Raw genomic sequence first — 18,194 nt, 5'->3', positions numbered from 1 at the left:
GGGCTGTTTGTTTGTTTGTTTGTTTGTTTGTTTGTTTATTTAGTTTCAGAGACACCCCCCCCTAGTTTTCCTCTAAGCTGTGAAAAACATGTCTTCAGCTTGAGGGTTTAATGGCTGGACTTATTGATTAAAAAATATTTTTAGCATGATTTATAAATAATGTTTAGGGATTTTATTAGATATTAATTTTTCATGGGACAATCCACTGATGTTTCTTCGCAGTGAAGGCAGAGTTTATACTTCCTGAACGCTTTATGCCTCAAAAACATTTATTTCAAATCACCTGCAGCCCGTGACGCTATAATGTTAACATGGGCCCGGTGTTTCTGTTGGTTTAATCTGCCCTGGAAGTCTGTGTTTGTTCCCCCCGGCTGTGTGTGCTGCCGTGTCCGGAGGAGCTGCCGTTTCGGTGGCTCTCCGGGCGGTTGGAGGCAGTCTGTAGGTGGCAGCGCTGCTTCATTTTCCTGGTAGTCCCAAATACCGCACCGAGGCCTGGAAATGAACTCCGACTGCCACGTTTTTAAGGCAAAATGGAGCTCCTTGCCCTAAGTCTTAAACTTACTAATTAAATTGAAACTTATAATTTCACTTAATGAATCAGACTGAATAAAAATGGCACTAATTTGTTTAATTGCCCTAAGGAGGAAGGATGAATCAATTTGTACAGAAACACAATAAACACTAACGTTGTCTGGGTGCAATAGTGAACTGTAATGAGTTGCATGTAATGCAAGACAATGAGTTTTCTCTTTTAATAACTTCAGCTTTCTCACCCTGCGCAGTGCTGCATGTTGTGCAATAATTGCAGCAGTTGTACATGTGAATAAATAGATAGCTGCTTTGATTCTTAATGTCCTGTAATGTTATTTTTGTCACCTTAATGCTGAATTGAACATCACAAGTTTACATGTATATTTTTTACCTAGTCTTCAAAACGTCTGAGTTTTGTGATGTCTTTTAGGAACGGAGGACTGAAGAGCCCTGGGGTTGAATCCAAGCCCCGTCTTCAGGCACTCCCATCCAGTTCAGAATTGTCCACTGAACCTCGACTGTAGGCAACACCACAACCAAACCACGGGACATTTCCCAACGTGTTTTAATAAACCTAAATCCCACGGTAAATAATAAAATCCATCACAATGATAAGACCCAGCAAGAGAAAAGAAAAAATTAGGGCATGGCCAATTAGCCTGAATCCCGCAGGAAGAAGCTATTCATTAAGGAGAACTCCTAGGAAGCGCCACAGAGCAACTATTACAGCAAAATGTTATTTCTAAGCCTGTTTTTCCAGACTCCAAATCTGGTAATCTGCTTATCCCCGAGCACTGAGCAGTGCGTGACCCTGTGTCTCCGATATCGGTGTGACCGGGCCCCCCGCAAATGCCCGTGGCCGTATCCGTGGCCGATCTCGGCGCTTTGGCCGTGGCTTCTTCCTCGCCAGTGACATCTTGCACATGAAGCTGGCCGGCTCCCGGCTTACTCTGCGACTTGTGTATTATTTATATCACAGCATATTTGTACACGAGTTGTGAGATTTAATTTCTAAGCTTAACTTCTGCAACATGTTTTAAAGAGTAAATTTATATTGTACAAAATGTCTCCTTTTTAAAAACTTTGGTAACTCTCAGGAAGATTTTCAGAATGTCTAAAAGCGTAACAACAATTTGGTGACACTTCTGGGTTTTTTAGATGAGTGTCTAGATGCCAGGTCCTCTACAGATGACCCCTAGTTTACTTGCCTTTTTTGTGTGGTTGATTACCGAAATGCCGCTTTTATAAGGGTTCCTCTGTGCTCTTGCTCCATTTGGGTGTCATACAGACATGTCTAAACAGGAATGCTGAAAACAATTCCCCATGAGGCATTTCCAAAGGTCCACGTGAGCATGATCTGCCCCCTAAAATTCTGATTTTACTGCTGGAGGGGGTGGATGTTTGTGATGAACAGAGAAGCCAAAGGGCGGCAGCGTTAGTGCTGCTTTGCTCTCACGTCAGGCTGTTGGTTGTGCCCTTCTTGCACAGAAGATACTGCATTAAACAAGGGCAGAAACACTTGAGCACGTGAGATTTTTAGCTTTATACAGACCTTCCTTACATGTACAGATATAATGTAAACAGAACACACTGTTACTATTTAAATAATTGGATTCATCGTTAGGTTTTCACTATGGCCCCGCATCCCAGGGTCACAGCCACAAACAGGCCGCAGTGCCGGTTCCTGACACTGCGTGCGGTTTTGGGACAGTCACGCTAACACAAAGCTGTGTTAGCAATAAATATTGCACCTTGAAGCACACAGTTAACAACACAATATAGAGGGTGCAAATGCATATTTTTAATTAGTTCCTAGTGTATACAGTCACCCATATGGATGTCCAAGTAGGAGAGAAAACAGCTACAGCTAATCAGCCATTGTATCAGGGTCATATACACAGCCGCGTATATTTAATATACTCAGCAATCAGCTGATCTGAAATTACAAAACAAATCTGGTTTGTGCTGTGAGTCTTGTTCCAGATCTTAAAAAAAAAAAAAAAAAAAAAAAGGAAAAGAAAAGCAGAAGGAGACCAAGACACTCAGTGATTGCAACAAATTAGCAAACTTTGACAATATTAACCTGATCTGTAACAAGCAGCACCCATTAAAGTTAAATGTATCAAGAAAGAAGTAATTCTGCCGGTGATGGGTTCTTTCAAGCATTCTGCGGAGGGAGAAGGAAGAAGACACCAGTGAAGCCACTGCCGTGTCACGTCCTTCGGACACGATTCCCTCGCTCCGGCCAGGACACCTGCTGAGCACGGAGCGGCAGGAGCCCGGCTCGCCGCGGGGCCGTTGGCCGCGTTGTGGCCCAGCCGGGGATGCCACCAGAACCGTGTCCCTTTTTCCATTTGGTGGTGCCTTTTCCTGCGTACACAGCGGCGTGTGGCTTTGTTGGCAATTTAGTGTCTTACCTAAGGCTTATGGGAGTTTTCAAACAGCTGTGGGATTTCCTGTCCTAAACTATTGCACCATCAACTCTTTATCTCTTTTAAAAGGCATCCACTACCTCTTTTCTTCCCTCCCCCGTAACAGGGTGACTGAAGTGGTGGCAGCTGGATGTTCTAGAGCCGCTGCTCAGCCCCAGCACCTGAACGTGCTCCAGCCTCGGCCGCAGCGGAGGACACAGAGCCCTGGTGCCGTGCGCCCTGTCCAGCACCATCCACGGGCTCCTCCGGCGTCGCGTCGCGGGGCTGCAAACGCCCACGGAGCAGGTTCGGTCTCATTCTACAGGCAAGACCTCCCTCCTGGCGTGTGACATCACACCTGGCCGCGCTGAAACACATTTCGCTTGGACAGGCTGAACTTGTCACACAGTCACAATTCCCAGGCTGAATCAATCCACAACCAGCTTCCACCTTTGGCACATTTCTTGCGCTGCAGCTTATGCACATTCTTATGCACATTCTACCCAGTAGCTTAAACAGCAACTACCCTTCTGCTGTTTTTATGTATGTAAGAGGAGTGATGGTGTTCCCTTACCTCTGTTGCGTGAGACAAGCGGTTTCCTGCAGCTCCCTTTGGAGAGGCTCGTTCTCATCGCCACGTCTCTGCGCCTGTTTCCCGCTTGCTGCTGCGTGGGACGCCGGCCGCTCACCGCGTGCCATGAGGCTCCACGCGGCGTTCCCGCTTTCCGACCTCCGCCTCCCTCAGCCTTTCCCCCGCCTCACGCCCTTACCTGGGAGCCAGCGCAGCCGGAATCCCACGGGGTGACTCATCCAGGGGCTCCGCGGCCTTTCCCGTTCCTCAGGTCGTGCCTGGTGCTTCGCTGGCCGAGGGCACCTCCTTCCTCCCCAAGATCTGCTCCATCAGGGAGGTCTTCTGCGCATGGAGCATTCCAACTGCTGGAGCTGCCATGGGCGGGAATCTTCACTCTTTCCTCTCTCTTCAGCATTTAAATCATCCTCGGTTTTGCCCTCTCGTGCAATCTGATCATCACTCGGCATAGTTTTTCGCTGTGAGCTCCACTCCCTGGTTATTATCTCTTCTTTTCCTCGGTCCTTGAGGGATTCCCATCTGCTCTTCAGCACTCCTCTTCCTCGGCAGTTCCTCCCGTCTGCAGTGCAGTGATCCCCGCTCCTTGGCCTCTCCTCCCCATGGGCTCTGCCTCTCGCTGTCCTCCCTGCCACCCCTCGGGCGGCTGCTGCCCTCATTGCTGATGGCCTCTGGGCACCCAACACGCTGCCTGTGCAGGAGTCAACACAGCCACGGGCACGGAGCGCCCCACGGGCACGGAGCGCCCCGCGGCCATCCCACCACGAGGCCTCTGCCCCAGGCTCTGCAGTGACAAAGACAGACCTCGCTAAAAGCCATGACCACGCCACAGGGAGGCAAACAAATGGGTATGTTGCAAAAGAACGGGCTTGCTCCTTCCTTGCTGAGGAGAAATCCCCATTTTTTGCTCTGTTTGCTGATCCAGATCTGGGCATTTACCAATGTTTATCCTTCGTCATTTAGCAACCTTGGACAGGAAAGCAGCTCATGGCTCCCATGTGCAGCCACAAAAGGCTCTTCTTGTGCCTCTATCTGTAAGGGTAAGAGTTTGCCCTGGTGCCTGAACGCGCTGCTGGGCTCCTGCTCGCGACTGCTGCTCTGCTTATACGGCTTGTAGCCAACACTGCGGCAGACTGCCTCCATTTCCCTTAAGACTCTTTAAAAAACAACTTTCCTTTGCTTTTCCTCTCCTCCCGTGTCTGTATCTATTTCAGATGTGCCACAGTGCGTCCTTGAGGATATTCTGCAGCCTGGGAGGGACTCGGCTTGTCCCTGCGCTCCGGCTCACAGAGCGGCTGGGTCCCTGGGATCCTTCCAGCGTGGATTCCTGCTGGTTTTCCGGGTTCCTGGTCCCAACCTGGGCAAGCTCTGCTTCTGTTTATGCGCTCGCTCAGCAGGTATGATAGGACAGGCCCCACACTGGTGCTTTGTGGCTTAATTGATGTTTGTGAACTGCTCTGAGAGCCTCAGATGAAACAGAAGCCATAAACACAAAGCAGAAAGTTGCCAAGCGGTCTCTCACCTCGCGCACGGATCGTTTCCAATTCAGGTGGACATCTGAGGGCACGATCTCGCCAGCGCTGCGTGAGCAATGCTTCAGCACCAGGAACGGGAGTTCAAAACACGGAATTCTTTCTGTTGTTGAAAGCCCAAATGGCATTTAATAATAAGCTGAAAAAAAGAATCCAAATTTATTCTGTAAGTTAACAAATGGAAAACTCATTTCTTTTTAGCTAGCCATGCTACTTCTTTGTTCACACTGTATTACTTGACTTTACAGTATTAATTAAGTATGGTAACAATTCACTGTTTTGAATTTGAATTTGACCTTGTGTCTTCTTTTTTCATACAAATTACAGCAAACACAGGAGTCTGCTACAGCAGGTTTGTCGCAGGAGCATTCACTGCAGCGGCTGATTTCAGCGATCTCTGCGTGATTGTAACTGAAAGCAGAAGGTGCCGGTGACCCTGCGCGTCCCCCCGTGCAGCGGCAGCAGAGCAGCGTCTCGGGCAGCATCTTGCAGACGAGCTGCACGCTGAGGACACCCGCCACCGTTATTTAGCAAAGGGTGACCATGTTCAAGCACTTTATGGGTTATTCATGGGCCATTCTGTGAACACAGTGGCCTGATCAATAATTAATCGCAGGCAGCAGTTCACGTTAGCACACGGAGGGCGCAGGCCTATGTCCTGGCTAAGCCCAGGCCTTCTTTTTTTTTATTTTTTTTTTTGCAATTTCTTGCAAATACGTTGTTGGAAGCTCAGAGCTCCCCTCTCCAAGACTGTTTTCCAGATTTTTTTTATGCACAGCTTTCATTAAAATGCTCTGATCTTTAACGCTCACGGAGGCTGCAGCACCAGAGCTCTTGTGTGGAAGGGGCTGTTTGTGCCCCACACACTTCACAGGGCTCTGAAACCCCTCTGCAAAGGGCAGAGCGTGTGAGGGGAACTCGCTCCCTGGCGCTTTCAGCCATCTGTTTTCTTGCCCCCATCCTGCTCCACTGTCAGGCAGGAATTGAAACAAAGAGGGAGAAAATGTTGTTTTCAAGCACCCTTCATGCTCCTCCTCGGGGGCAGCGGGGCCTCCCCAGCCCAGGGCAGAGCAGATTTGCTGCATTTTTCCCATTTCTGCTCTGCATGCCCGAAAGGGAGCAGCAGCCCTGTGGGATGCGCTGCAGTTGTGAGCCAATCATAGAATCATAGAATGCTCAAGGCTGGAATGGACCTCTCGAGGTCTTCTAGTCCAACCCCTGCACACGCAGGGTCACCTAGAGCACATGGGTTTTGAAGATCTCCACAGAACTCCTTCTGTGGAGATCCACAACCTCTCTGGGCAGCCTGTTCCAGTGCTCTGGCACCCTCACTGTTGAGAAATTTTTCCTTAAGTTCATGTGGAACTTTTGGTGCTTCAGTTTGTGGCCATTTCCTCCAGTTCTGTCGCTGTCGATCCCGAATGGGAACAGTCCTGCGGGAATGGTTAGCGCCACGGGAAGCGTTGCAGGCACCTTTTCTGTCCTCTTCTGTACCCTAAACATGCGGAAATCCCTCCCTGCTCGTTGCAGCTTTACGTTAGCACAGGCCGAGGGTGCCCCGCGCCAGCTGGAGACGCACGGGCCGGCTGTGCTCCGGGCACGGCGCTCCGGAGCGCCCCGCCAGCCGCGCGGCTCTTCCTCCGACGGGCTCTTCCCGCTGCACCGCTTCATATTGCAACAGGAGGCAACACAGCACGGCTTATCCTAGGTAATGAGTCATGATGAGAGCCACGGAGACAGGTTCCGTCCCATAACCTCACTGCGATTAGGGGCGAAAGGGGGCAACGGCACCGGTGGAAAGGCAGGACACGCAGCGGGGTGCGTGGGCTGGGGGTGACACTGCGACAGGAACAGGCCAAGGCACAAACCTGCAGATTCGGCTGCTGGGGACTTTCATTTTGCAGCAGAAAATGCTGCTGGCTTTAAAAAAAAAGAACAAGGAAAAAGAAAGGAACGAGGCCAAGGGTTCGGAGGACTGGTTTAAACTGCAGAACGGCCCCTGCTGCCCTTCTTGCTCACGTCGCTGGCAGAAGTTAAGGCTTTGCCCCTATCCCCCGGTGCCCGCAGCGTGGCCATGGCGCTGCCCGGCGCGGGCTCCGCCGGCTGCTCCCCTGTGTGGACGGAGGCTCCAACAACGTGGGCGCTCATCACCCTCTGCTTCCACCAGGGCTGCCGACCTCAGAGCTAGCTGACTTCAAAATTACATATATGGAGAAAGGAAAGGGGAAGAATCTTAAAATATCCCTTCCCCAAAGCATTTGATGTGGTACAGCCTCTTACTGTGTTCATAAAGCGCCACAGAAATTCAGCAAAGTCGTTGGAATTGGCTGGGTTTTTGTTGCACTTCATGACAACTTCAGGTGGACACGACCCTTAAAAGCGAACCAGGGAGCCTGGGAATGGGGATGGCGAGGCGCTGCCTCTGCCAGGGGTTTCTATGGAACGGCAATTTATCGCCGCCCTTTGGAGCACGTCTCCCTCCAGTTCTAACCCAGTAGCTCCAGGAATTCTGTTTTCCTTGTTTATGTGGAAGCCCCAAGTAGCCTCTCCTGCCGGCATCGGGGGAAACGAGCGCAGCCGGCTGAGGCAGCTCGTCACACACGGCCTCTCCGTGGCGGAATGGATGTCATTCCATCGCTGCTCCAAAAACAGATTTGCAAGGCTGTTATTCCACGTTTCATGTGGGCCACGGGCTGAGAGAAGAGCAGCCGTTGCCAGGCTGTAATTAAAGCGCAGTTCAGTAGCTCTGCAAACGGTGGACACGGCCTTGTCCAAAGGGCTGTGCATAAAACAGCTCCGTGGCTATAGGATGAGGGTCCTCTTGGCAGGTGCGGGGCTTGGCCCTGCTTTCTGCGCTCAGGGGGGTGGCCGGGGTATTTGACAGCTGCACTTAGTGTGAAAACGCCAAAGCCCGAGCTGGCCGCGTCAGCCCCGTGTCCAGGGACCCGTGCACCTTGGGGACTGAAGCGCCGCGAGAGAAACGAGGGTATCGGCAGCGCTTCGTGCAGCATCTGGGTATGCCGCTCTGAACGGAGAGTTGGTTTCGGTTTTTGTTACTACTGTTTTTGCAGTTATTGATGTCTGTGCATCACAGAAGGTTGCAGAACTTTGCTCTTACAGCAGGGCTTTCTAGTAGCTTAATTAGTGCTAGTGTTAATGCGTGGAAATGGTTCATATGGTGGACAGCTCAGACAATAAAACTCAACTTGTTTGGAAGCAGAACTTGGTGGTTTATGATGACGAAACCCAACAGTGTGATGGGGACTGGCCACAGTGATGGGGGTCCCGTCCCTTCTGCCCAGCCCAGCAGGGCTCCAGCGCTCAGGTCGCTACCGAAGGCCAAAACAGGTGAGAAAATGTGAACATTGGTGACAGGGGGCCAGGAAACTGAAATCTGGAAGGCCAAGGGAAGCAGCTTCGCCTGAGATGACACTGCTTAAGCAGATATGTATGAGTATTTACCCAGATTAAAGTTTAATTAAATTCCTGAAAGATTTTTGGGTCTTCATAAATTTCCTTTGAGCTTTCTGCCAACTAGGATATACTCTCCAGCTTCAGAATATAAAAGCAATTGTTGTTGTGTTTTGCAAATAAGTTTTATAATGCATGCAAGTGCCGACTACGCAAAAGTCTCACTGGTTTCCATGATTAACAAAATTACAACAGCACAGAGGGTAGCAGTTCTTCTTGTTTCTGACTATCCTTTAAAAACAAGGGACGGATCAAAGTGTCCTGTGATTAAGCTCATTAATCACACCCACACCGCGCAAAGCCAGTAGCGCTCCCGAGCCCGGCTCTCCCGGTGGCTCTCCTTGGTTCCCTCGTTTACTTACGTGCTCTTCCCGCACGAGAATGACTTCTTCACAAAGCTTCTTTGCTCCAAGAAGTTTTGGATCCCTCCTTGGGATTTTAGCGCGTCCCAAGGGTTGAAGCAAGCTGTGTGCGGAAGCCCTTTCTGTGGGTTTATCCTGGTGTTGTCGGTGCCCCCGGCCGGGCCCGTCGCTCAGCCCGGCCTCCCGCCGGCCGCAGCCCCGCAGGGTGTGCAGGAACTCGGTGCTCTGCAGCCTGGGGACACACAGGGCCAGCGGTGGCCCCGAGCAGCGGCCTCTCGGCAGACGGCAGCCCACGGTGGCCAGGAGGAAACGGGCAGCGCGGGACTGGGCTCTGCCCATAGCCAGGCGCTGAGCATGGCCTGCTTGCAGCCTGGATTCCCAGCCCTTGGCTTTTTGGCAGGAATTCAGCTCCTTTTTCCTTCGAGCATTGCTGGAGGAAGCAGCACATCTTCCCCAGAGCAGGGGAGTAAGTGACCCTGCTGGGATGCAGGATAAAGCCCCCGTCTCCCCCAGAGGGGACGAAGCTCTGTGCCTGGGAATGGTAGATTCCAGCCCGTTCCTGCAGCACATCCCCGGGATCTCCTCAGCTCGCGCCGACGCGTGAAGCCGCAGGCGCAGACGGCCACGCACGGCTTTGGGGGCTGCTGCCGCCCCCAGGAGAGACCCCTCATTCGCAAAACGCACAATAACCCTCTGCGCTGCCGCCGCTTCCCCAGAGCTCCGCGTCGGGCAAGGAGGTCGGTGCCGCACGGCGCGGAGGGGTCCTGGTGGAGGAGGGCACACACGGCCCCTTCTCCGCGTCCACGGAGCCGCGCGGCCGAGCACGGAGCGGCTGACAGCGGCGCCGGGAGCGCGGGGCCGACAGAGCGCGGGTCGGGACGCTTCCCGCTTCCGAACGAGCACCTTCCCCTTGTGCGTCTTAGCTCTTGGCTCAGCCACTGGTCACGCTCCATCCTCGTTTCACAGCACAGACACTAATTACCAGCACGGCCGGGTTTTGTGGCCGCTGATGCGGTTTGCAACACAAGCTCAGACCGCAGCCAAGAGGATGCAGCTGCTGCTCTCCATGAATATTTTCTCCAATATTTCCTCTGAAACCTTCTGCAGCTCTGACCTGCATCTGCAGACACGTGCCTTAAAAACATACACACACGTGTGTGCACACGCATATATCCGCACATCTCAGTTTAGTCCGAGTTTTGTACCGTATGAAGAGAAGACTCAATCCGTTACCCTGTCCCGTTTTCTAGGAAATAGGTTCCAGCGATTTTACTAATAATCAGAGATTACTTTTTTTAAACTAATTTTACTAATATATAGTAAAATAAACTAATAATTTACTAATATATAGTAAAATACAGATTTTACTAATAATAGCCCCCCTGCAGCAGGGACACAGGAGGCGGCACCAGCCTGGAACCTCCCGGCCACAGTCGCAGGCAGAGGACGCGCTTAGCAGCTCTCTAATTAGCTGCTCATTAGGGCCCTGGAACTCGCACCCTGCGCTGCTCCAGTTGTCGGGAGGGCAGGCGCGGCTGCAGGCGAAGCTTAAAATGCAGAAACGCCCTTAAATTAAACCCAGCAAACGGTGCTGCTGCCCTGTGCTCGCCCTGGCCTCCCGGTGCTGCCGGGGACTCCTGATGTGCCAGGAATGGAGGGCGAGAGGAGCTCGGCCGCCGCGCGGAGCCCACGGAGCCGGGGAGTCGGGCGCGAGACCTGGCGGGGACTCTGCAGGGAACGAGGCCTTCGCAGATCCTTCCCGCTCCCCAGCTCTGAGACAAATGTTATTAATCAGCCCTGAAAACTGCGGTCCACATTTTCCCTCCTGAGTTCTGAAACTCATTCAATGCCTCTAAATAGCTTCTACCAGCTGAAAATACTAACTTACGTGTATTTCTCCTGTATTTCTGCTGCCTAACAGTCCTTGGGAGGCCCTCGCCGGCGCCCTTGGCGGGCAGAGCCGCGGGAAGCTGTGCGGCGCCGACGGCCGAGCGAGCAAATGCGCTGAGCGCTTCTGCGCTTCTGAAAGGGGGAATCTCCTTGCAGTTAATAACAGGAACTGTTAGAAAATGTCCCATCTTAAAAACTGCTTCTCGTGCTTCTTTCATAATCAGGACTTTTATGGGGGCTTAAAGCTGATGGATGGGGCTGTAGGTGCACAGCCAGCCTCGCTTCGCGCTCAACCCCCATTCAGCAAACGTAGCTCTGTGCGCAGCCGTCAGCTTTATTAAATATTGACTCGTTCCCTCCTGTTACTTTCTGCTCCATTATCTCACTGTCATCAGCATTTACACCTTGGCCTCTCGGAGCATCCAGCAGCCGTGCGCGGTGCCGGCGTTCCTGGCACTAAGTCATGGACGAGCCCCCGCGCCGGAGAAGCCCCTCGTGCGCGGCCTGTTTGCGGGACGGGCACGGGGACGCGCTCCGCGCTCCGCAGCGCTCCCGCCTCGCTCCCGCCGGCCCTCCCGGGCTGCCCCGGCCACGCGGCGACCCCGCGCCAGGCGCTGCGGGAGCTGCATCCTCAGCACGAGCTTGGAGCCGCTTCTCCTCCCGCCGCTGTTGGCATCGCAGCTGGCTTGGGCCAGGTTAAGCCTGGTTTAGACAAACAGGCGCTGCACGGGACCAGGGTGCAGCTGCTGTGCGGGAGGCAGCTTCCAAGCTGATCCCGCCGTTTCTGACGGGCAGGGAAGGAAATCGCAGCGGGTCAGGGAGCCACCAGCCTTGCAGCACCAGTGCCGGCCTCGGTGCCCGTGCAGGAACAGCAACCGGCAGGGCGAAACCTCCTCGCCTCTGGGTGATGTGCATCAGCACGAAGACCATCACCTGTCAAGTCTTTTATTTCCTATCAGAAGGAAATCTTTGCAGAAGCCGATTGCCTTCAGAAGATCTCTTTTTTGTTGCTCATTTATTACAGAAAAAGTCTCCTGTAGTCTTCCAGCGAGGTTATCTGTTCATGTGCTGCAATCAATAATCTCTTAAGCGCTTGGCGCTCGCAATGCAGTCTGCAGTCTTGTGCTACATCTTTATTATGAGTGAGCGCTACCACTGCCGCTGCTGAGCTGGATTCCAGCTGTTTGCTAAAGCCTGGCACTCACCTCCCCACTCCTACAACATTAAATCAAATCCTCTGAACTTCACAGAAATGCCAGGTCGGGAGCTGGGAGAAATGAGGCTTCATAAAAAGATATGTTTTTCCTTCTGTGGATAGGGAGGTCGATATATAGACAGACAGACAGACATGGTTCACATTAATCTCAAAGACTCTTTTAATGTGCAGATCTTGGTGGCAAGCAGAGGTAGATCCACGGTGGCTGCATCCCAGGTGAACAGCTCGGATGCCTGGAATGACCTCTGGTACAAGTGGGTATTTATTTTAAATAAGTACATGTAAAAATGAAGGTCTTGCCTGTTCCTTCTTATCTCAGACTAATTTCCCTGATTTGAGGCAGCTCAATAGGTTTTTGACTCTGCAGTGCTGCCACAGTCATTTTCACACTGCAAACGCTGACATCTCAGTTACAGATTACAACAAATTATTCAAAAATCATGCCGCTCCCCCATAAGAATTCCTTTTCCTCTGTGCATGCTACATTTATACAAACGACATCGATATAACCAGTCGTCGTATTACAGCTAATTTCACTAAGGATTCTGCACGTTTGGAACTAACTGCCCGGTAGCGGGAGCTGGAGCTGTGCTGGCTGCAGGGCAGCCCGTGGCTCTGCGGCTCTGCGTGAGCCAAAGGGGCCGGTTCAACCCGCACTCGGCCTCTTGCAGACCCACCTGGCTAGCGGCGCTGCCGCTTCCGCAGCGCCGTCCTTCATCCAGAGGGTCTTAAAGGCGCTGTGGGGCTTTCCCCTGGGTTGAGGAAGCTGCCGCTCTGGGGCCCCCGTAGGGTGCGAGTTACTGACTTCTGCGTCTCTGGTTAGTTCTGGTCCTAGGTAACAAATCATATCCCTGTATGTTAAAAAAGCAAATTAATGCCAACCTAATCCAGCCTCAGAGCACCCAGTGGCAGATCTCCAACACCCAGCGCTGCAGGAGCTGCAGCCCCATTGCTGCTTGGCTCCGAGGGAGCTGGGGGGCCTGGAAATGCCTGGAAACGCCGTGTGCCAGTGTCCCCGTGGAAGAGCACAGAGCAGCTGGAGGAGGTGGCACGGCTCTTGGCTCCCATAAACGAGGCGCTTGTCGAGCAGTTACTGCCTGGAGCAGCTCGGCTGGTCGTGAGCCATAGTGGGTGCCGCGCGGAGCGGAGCCCTCGCTGGCAGCCGTGTCCTTGGGTCTGCAATGGCTGCCTCGCACGTTGCCCCCCGTCACCCAGACACTCTGCGGCGGGTGCCAGCCCGGACCAGCAGCCTGCACTGAGCTCCTTCCTCCTCCTCCTCGTCCTCCTCCTCGCACCGCGCTGCGGCGCGGGCAGCAGCGAGGCCTCAGAGTGGCCTCATCTACCGCCGCAAAAACGAGGTCTCCTTGGTCACCCCCGTCTCCCCTGGCCCTGCACCCTGACCCGCAGCCGCTACCCGCGATACTGGAGCGCTCCCTTATCCGGCAGGTGTGTCGCGAGCCTTAATTAGCCAATTAATCTTTCAAAGAATTTTGATAGCCCTTGATAAAAGATGTCAAGAAAAGTATCTATTACTGTTTCCTTAATTATTAACAATAACATTGTTATTAACTCCGAGGGACTGCCTATGGTGTTAAAGTTTATTTTATGAAGGCAACCAGAGGCATCTGTAGGCTTGTAACTAGAGAGTCTTTTGATCTGTCCCCTGCATAACATTTCTATCAGCGCCGCACTCCTAAGTCCCACTGCCTGACATGAGCAGAGTGTAAAATCACATATTTAATGTCAGTCACGATTCTGGGTCAAATTCTGCACAGATTTACACTCTGGGCAATGTAACCACTTGAGATGCGCGTTAGGATATAATGTGTCACTTGCTATCCCATTAGTGAACGTATCATTAAGTCTCTTGTAATTAGAACAAGCACATTTAATTAGCGGCGGTTTCAGAGAATATGCACGGAAACACTTACTTCCCTCTATTTCAGCTCTGAGCGGGAGATTATACGGATTGCAGTGTGGGACTTCCAATACGTCCTTTCTGCAGCAGCTTTTTAAGCTGAGCCTTTAGCAAAACCATTATCACAGATAAGATAAATTAAAAAATGCTCATTATCTAAGCAATAATGCCGATTTTATTGTTTTATTTTCAAATTAATCCTCATGCGGATAGCTACGCTCTCCCACTAGGCGAAGCCAAAAATGCTTCATCATTCCAGTAGCTATTTACCAATCTGGCAAAATCCCCCTGCTGACTGTGTTGGTACAAATGGGGACAAAATCCCATTTTTAAGGAATGTCTATAGTGGCTTTTGAAGAAACAAGTCTGACATTGCGGTTATTTCCTATTGACTACCAGGTAACGGCGCTAGCAGGAGTAGTTGGGTTTCTGAGACTGAATTTTCCTAAGTAGCTGGCAGTAAAATGCAGAACTCCACGGCAAATCACTGGAAGTGTTTGATGGTGCTTGGAAATTTGTATGTCATTCTGTGAGGGAGCCGTGTTGGGCACCATGGGGGAGTTTTGTGCCTGCCTCAATGGAGGCTGAATGGAGACAGAAACAGCAGTAAGAGTTTGGTCATGATGGTGAAAACTAAGCAAAAAAAAAAGCTTTTCTGTGGAAGGATAATTGGAAGAAGTGTGGAGAGGCAGGTGGGGTGCAGAGAAAAGTCTATGTCCCAAATTGGGTAATAAAATATATAAATCGCTAACATGGCATGGTCAGCGCACGGGTCAACCCCAACTTTAGATGGGTCGCAGCGTTTTCCTCAAAGCCCAAGAAGACATCGCGCGTGTGAGAGCCCAGGAGACAGGGGGGCGACCTCGGAGAAACTCCTCCGGCTGCAGGGTTAACGAACCCAAGTGTGACCCCCGCAACGCGGAGTTTGCAGGAATTTATTTAATAAAACAAGTGAGGGAATCGCCCCGGGGGGAGAACGGGACACGCTCGAGGGGAGGACGCCCCGTTCCAGGGCCGCGTCCCCCGCGCGCAAGATGGAGGCCGCGGGCGCGCGGGGCCGCCTCACGGCGCCGCTTCCCCCCCGGGCGGCCCCTTCCGCCGCGCGCGCAGCCCCCTCCCCGGCGGGCGGGCGGCCCCTTGGCGGCGGCCGCGCCGCGTGGCGCCCCCCGGCGGGGCGGCGGGACTACGAGTCCCAGGTGGCCGCGGGCCGGCGCGGCGCGGCGGGCGGAGCGGGGCTTTGTGCGCGGGGCGGCATGCGGGGGAGCGGCGGCGGCGGCGCTCGGCGGCGCGAGCCCGCCCCGGGGGGAGGGCGAGGGCGGCGAGCCGTGACGGGCGGCGGCGCCGCGGCGGCTCCGCGCCCTCGGTGCTAGAGGGCGGGCGCGCAGCGCGCCTCGCTCGGCGGAGCTCGGAGCCGCCGCCGCCGCCATGGGCAACGCGGGCAGCGTGGACGCGCAGCAGACGGAGCTGCGGGCGCACAGCGTGCCCCTCAAGCTGCCCATGCCCGAGCCCGGCGAGCTGGAGGAGCGCTTCGCCGTCGTGCTGGTGAGTGCGGCGCCCGGCTCCTTTGTGCGGCCGCCCCGAGGGGAGGGCTGGGCCGGGGGGCGCCCCGCGCGTCCCCGGCGAGGGCACCTGCGCGGCGGGGCTTTGTGTGGAGGCGGCGGCGGCGGGGCCCCCCCGGCTGCCCCGGGCCGCGGGGAGCAGCGAGCGGCGACGCGGAGGAGGCGGAGGACGAAGGGGGTCGCGGTGCCTCGTCGCGCTCCGCGGCCTGGGGCTTCTCCCCCGCGGCGCGGCGTGTGCGGAGCGCGGGCGCCCGGTTCTGCCCGCCCTCGGTACGTGTGTTTTAACTACACGTTCATACGTGTTGTCCCTTCACGCGAATAGCGCTGCGGGTTAGAAATGAAAGTTCCTCGGGGAGTTTTCAAGGGGAACGCGGGGCTTCTCCCGCTGCTCCTGTTCAGTTCAGACGCCTGGGGCGTGCGAGCGGGTTCCGTGTAGCCCTCTGTGTCATTCTTCCATTGGAACGGCATTCGGTGGAAAGGAAGAACTAAAAACCCCCAGAAGCTGGGCGGAATGACTAAAACACATGTGCGCGTCGCGCCCGGAGTTGGCCGTAGCGTCATGCGAGCCGCCGCGGGGCTCGCCGTTACGGCAGCGATTCCCATAGGAGAGCTGGAAGCGCCGCCGGTGCCGAGCGAGGCGGCTCCCGCTCAAATTGGTGCGAGTTGGGGATTATTTCTGGTTAGACCCAATTAGATTATCGTGTCTAAGAAAAGAATAAGCCTGCTCCGCCAGGAACCCCCAGTGGTGAACCAAATGGTAGGATGTCGCGATTGCCAGGCAGGGTGGAAAAGCCTGATTTATTTTGTCCCGCATTTGTCGGTGAAATCTGTAGGCGTTTTCCTGGCCGAGGAGGTGCCCCTCGGTGCGGTGCATCATCGGTCCGAGTCGAGTCCGTTCATCCTCACGCACCAAAAGGGTGTCTGATTTGTGTGCGCGGTCTGCAGAAGAAAAACAGTGCTTCTGAATTAGCAGAAAAAGGGAGTAAAAGGAAGAGATGCAATTTGGAAACCAGAACGCGTGAGATGACAACGAAGCAATAATGCAAGTGTGTGAGATAAATTACAGGCTTGTTCCTCTTAAAGTGCTCGAGAGGAGTAGATGGCAGCTGTTTTCAGCCTTAAATGAAGGGTCTAGGGATCCGTCCTGCAGCTCCCTGTGCTGCCGGGGCAGGTTCGTATCCGCACACACGGATAACTGGTGGGTGTCCAGGGAGCTGCGGCGTGGGGCTCCGGCACCGCCACTGCTTGTTGTCACTTCCAGGAAATATCCGGCCAGTTTCTGAAGGAATAAAGTGCCAGGCTGCTGTCACTGTATTTTCCCTGCAGGGAAAGCCGGCTGTGCTGCTGGTTATGCCATAGAATTGGGTAGGCCGTACTGTAGCAGAGATTAGTGGGAAAAGAATGCCCATCTTGGAAAAAAATAGACCAAGTATTTTCTGTTATCAGGAAGTGAGAATACGGAGGGGAAAAAAAGAAAAGGAAAAAGATGGTGTAGGAGTGAACCTCATCACCTTGGCGTGCTGTGGTAACGCAGGAGCAGCTGCCCGGCCCTCGGGGAGCAGAGCGCCCCGGGGAGGTCCTCGAGGCCCCCTGCCAGTAAAGCTTTTCCTACTGCTAATGAAATTCCCAAAGCTGCTTTGACATTGGTGAAATGCAGCTCAGTCAAGCTGCTGCCGCATGCAGGTATCCAGTCATTGCATTAAACAATTTGTCAGTGTGCGTATATGTAAATAAATATATATATGTAAACCGTGGGATCACGTGGGTAAGATTTCTTCCCTGTCGCCTCAAAGAGGCATTTTAAAAGTTTCATTTCTGTCTCCCTGTGGCTGCTGGTGCTGTTTCACACAGAGGAGCGCTCTAAGACACGCTCGTGGCACAGGGCGGTGCGTTTGCACCGCGAGCGCCGTGACGCTGACTGTCCTCGCGGTGCTGCCGCCCTTTGCACGTGCTCGGCCGGTCGGGCGGCACCTTGGTGGCCTCGCGGTGGCTTCCCAGCGGGGTCCCCGCGGGAGCCGCGCGCCACCTCGAGCGCCGCGGTGCCGCTGCCTGCGTGCTCCTGCCTCTGGACCTGTCTGCTCGGCTTCCCCGGCCCTTTTTAGGTCTTTCTGTGTCCTCGGCAGGCTCCTGCTGCAGTCATGTGTAAACAGTCAGAGCTGCTTATAAACTTACTCGTATGAGGAAGCTTTTTCTGCTTTTAGTGTAAGTTTAGTGTTTTCTTTTGCGACTGGAGAAGTAAATGTGCTCCTCGGTTCCCCGCCGCTCCGAGGTTTTTACTTGCCTCTCTGCTAGTGAGCACTAGGGCCCGTCTGGCCATGTGTTTCGAGAAGACATTTTACTCGATGGGAGGTACTTAGAAGAGAAAAGCGTGGGGATTAATTTGAGAGGCACTGAGGTTCCTTTGCTCTCTTTTGCATGCTCCCTCCAGCCAGTGCCATTCCCCTTCTAGCAGGGGCAGAACTGAAACCAGTTCCCTCAGTTTGAGCAAGAGTGAGAATTCCAGGAAAGCGGCGGCTCCATCCCGGCCGTCAGGCTCCCCGGCCGCGGAGGCGGGTGCCGGATGAGCCGGCCGCCGATCCCAGCCCATCCCAGCTCCCCGCTTGCCCGCACAGGCGCAGCCGCTGGGAGCTCCTCGCCTGCCGCGCTCGGTTCCTCTCCTCCGCTGCGTCGGGGTTTTCTTCTGCTTTTCCCTTACGGACACGTGGGGCAAATCTGCTT

The 18,194-nt window shown here is 53.8% G+C and overlaps 1 protein-coding gene across 5 annotated transcripts in view; it reads left to right on the top strand.

Annotated features, from left to right (window-relative positions):
• Nucleotides 1–15,326: 15,326 nt before the first annotated feature.
• Nucleotides 15,327–18,194, top strand: part of FMNL2 (formin like 2) — a 96,197-nt gene continuing 93,329 nt past the window's right edge. For all 5 annotated transcript variants that reach the window (XM_088529143.1, XM_088529142.1, XM_088529145.1 and 2 more), the window contains exon 1: nucleotides 15,327–15,459. In XM_088529143.1, the coding sequence (XP_088385269.1) occupies nucleotides 15,343–15,459 (117 nt within the window). In that variant the 5' untranslated portion in view covers nucleotides 15,327–15,342. The remainder of the gene's footprint in view (nucleotides 15,460–18,194) is intronic.

This window comes from Tinamus guttatus, unplaced genomic scaffold, assembly GCF_059628265.1.
Source record: "Tinamus guttatus ecotype Peru unplaced genomic scaffold, ASM5962826v1 Tinamus_guttatus_pri_ptg000325l, whole genome shotgun sequence".
NCBI lineage: Eukaryota > Metazoa > Chordata > Aves > Tinamiformes > Tinamidae > Tinamus > Tinamus guttatus.
The sequence above is the reverse complement of the archived record's forward strand: the minus strand, read 5'-3'. Positions and strand labels throughout refer to the sequence as shown.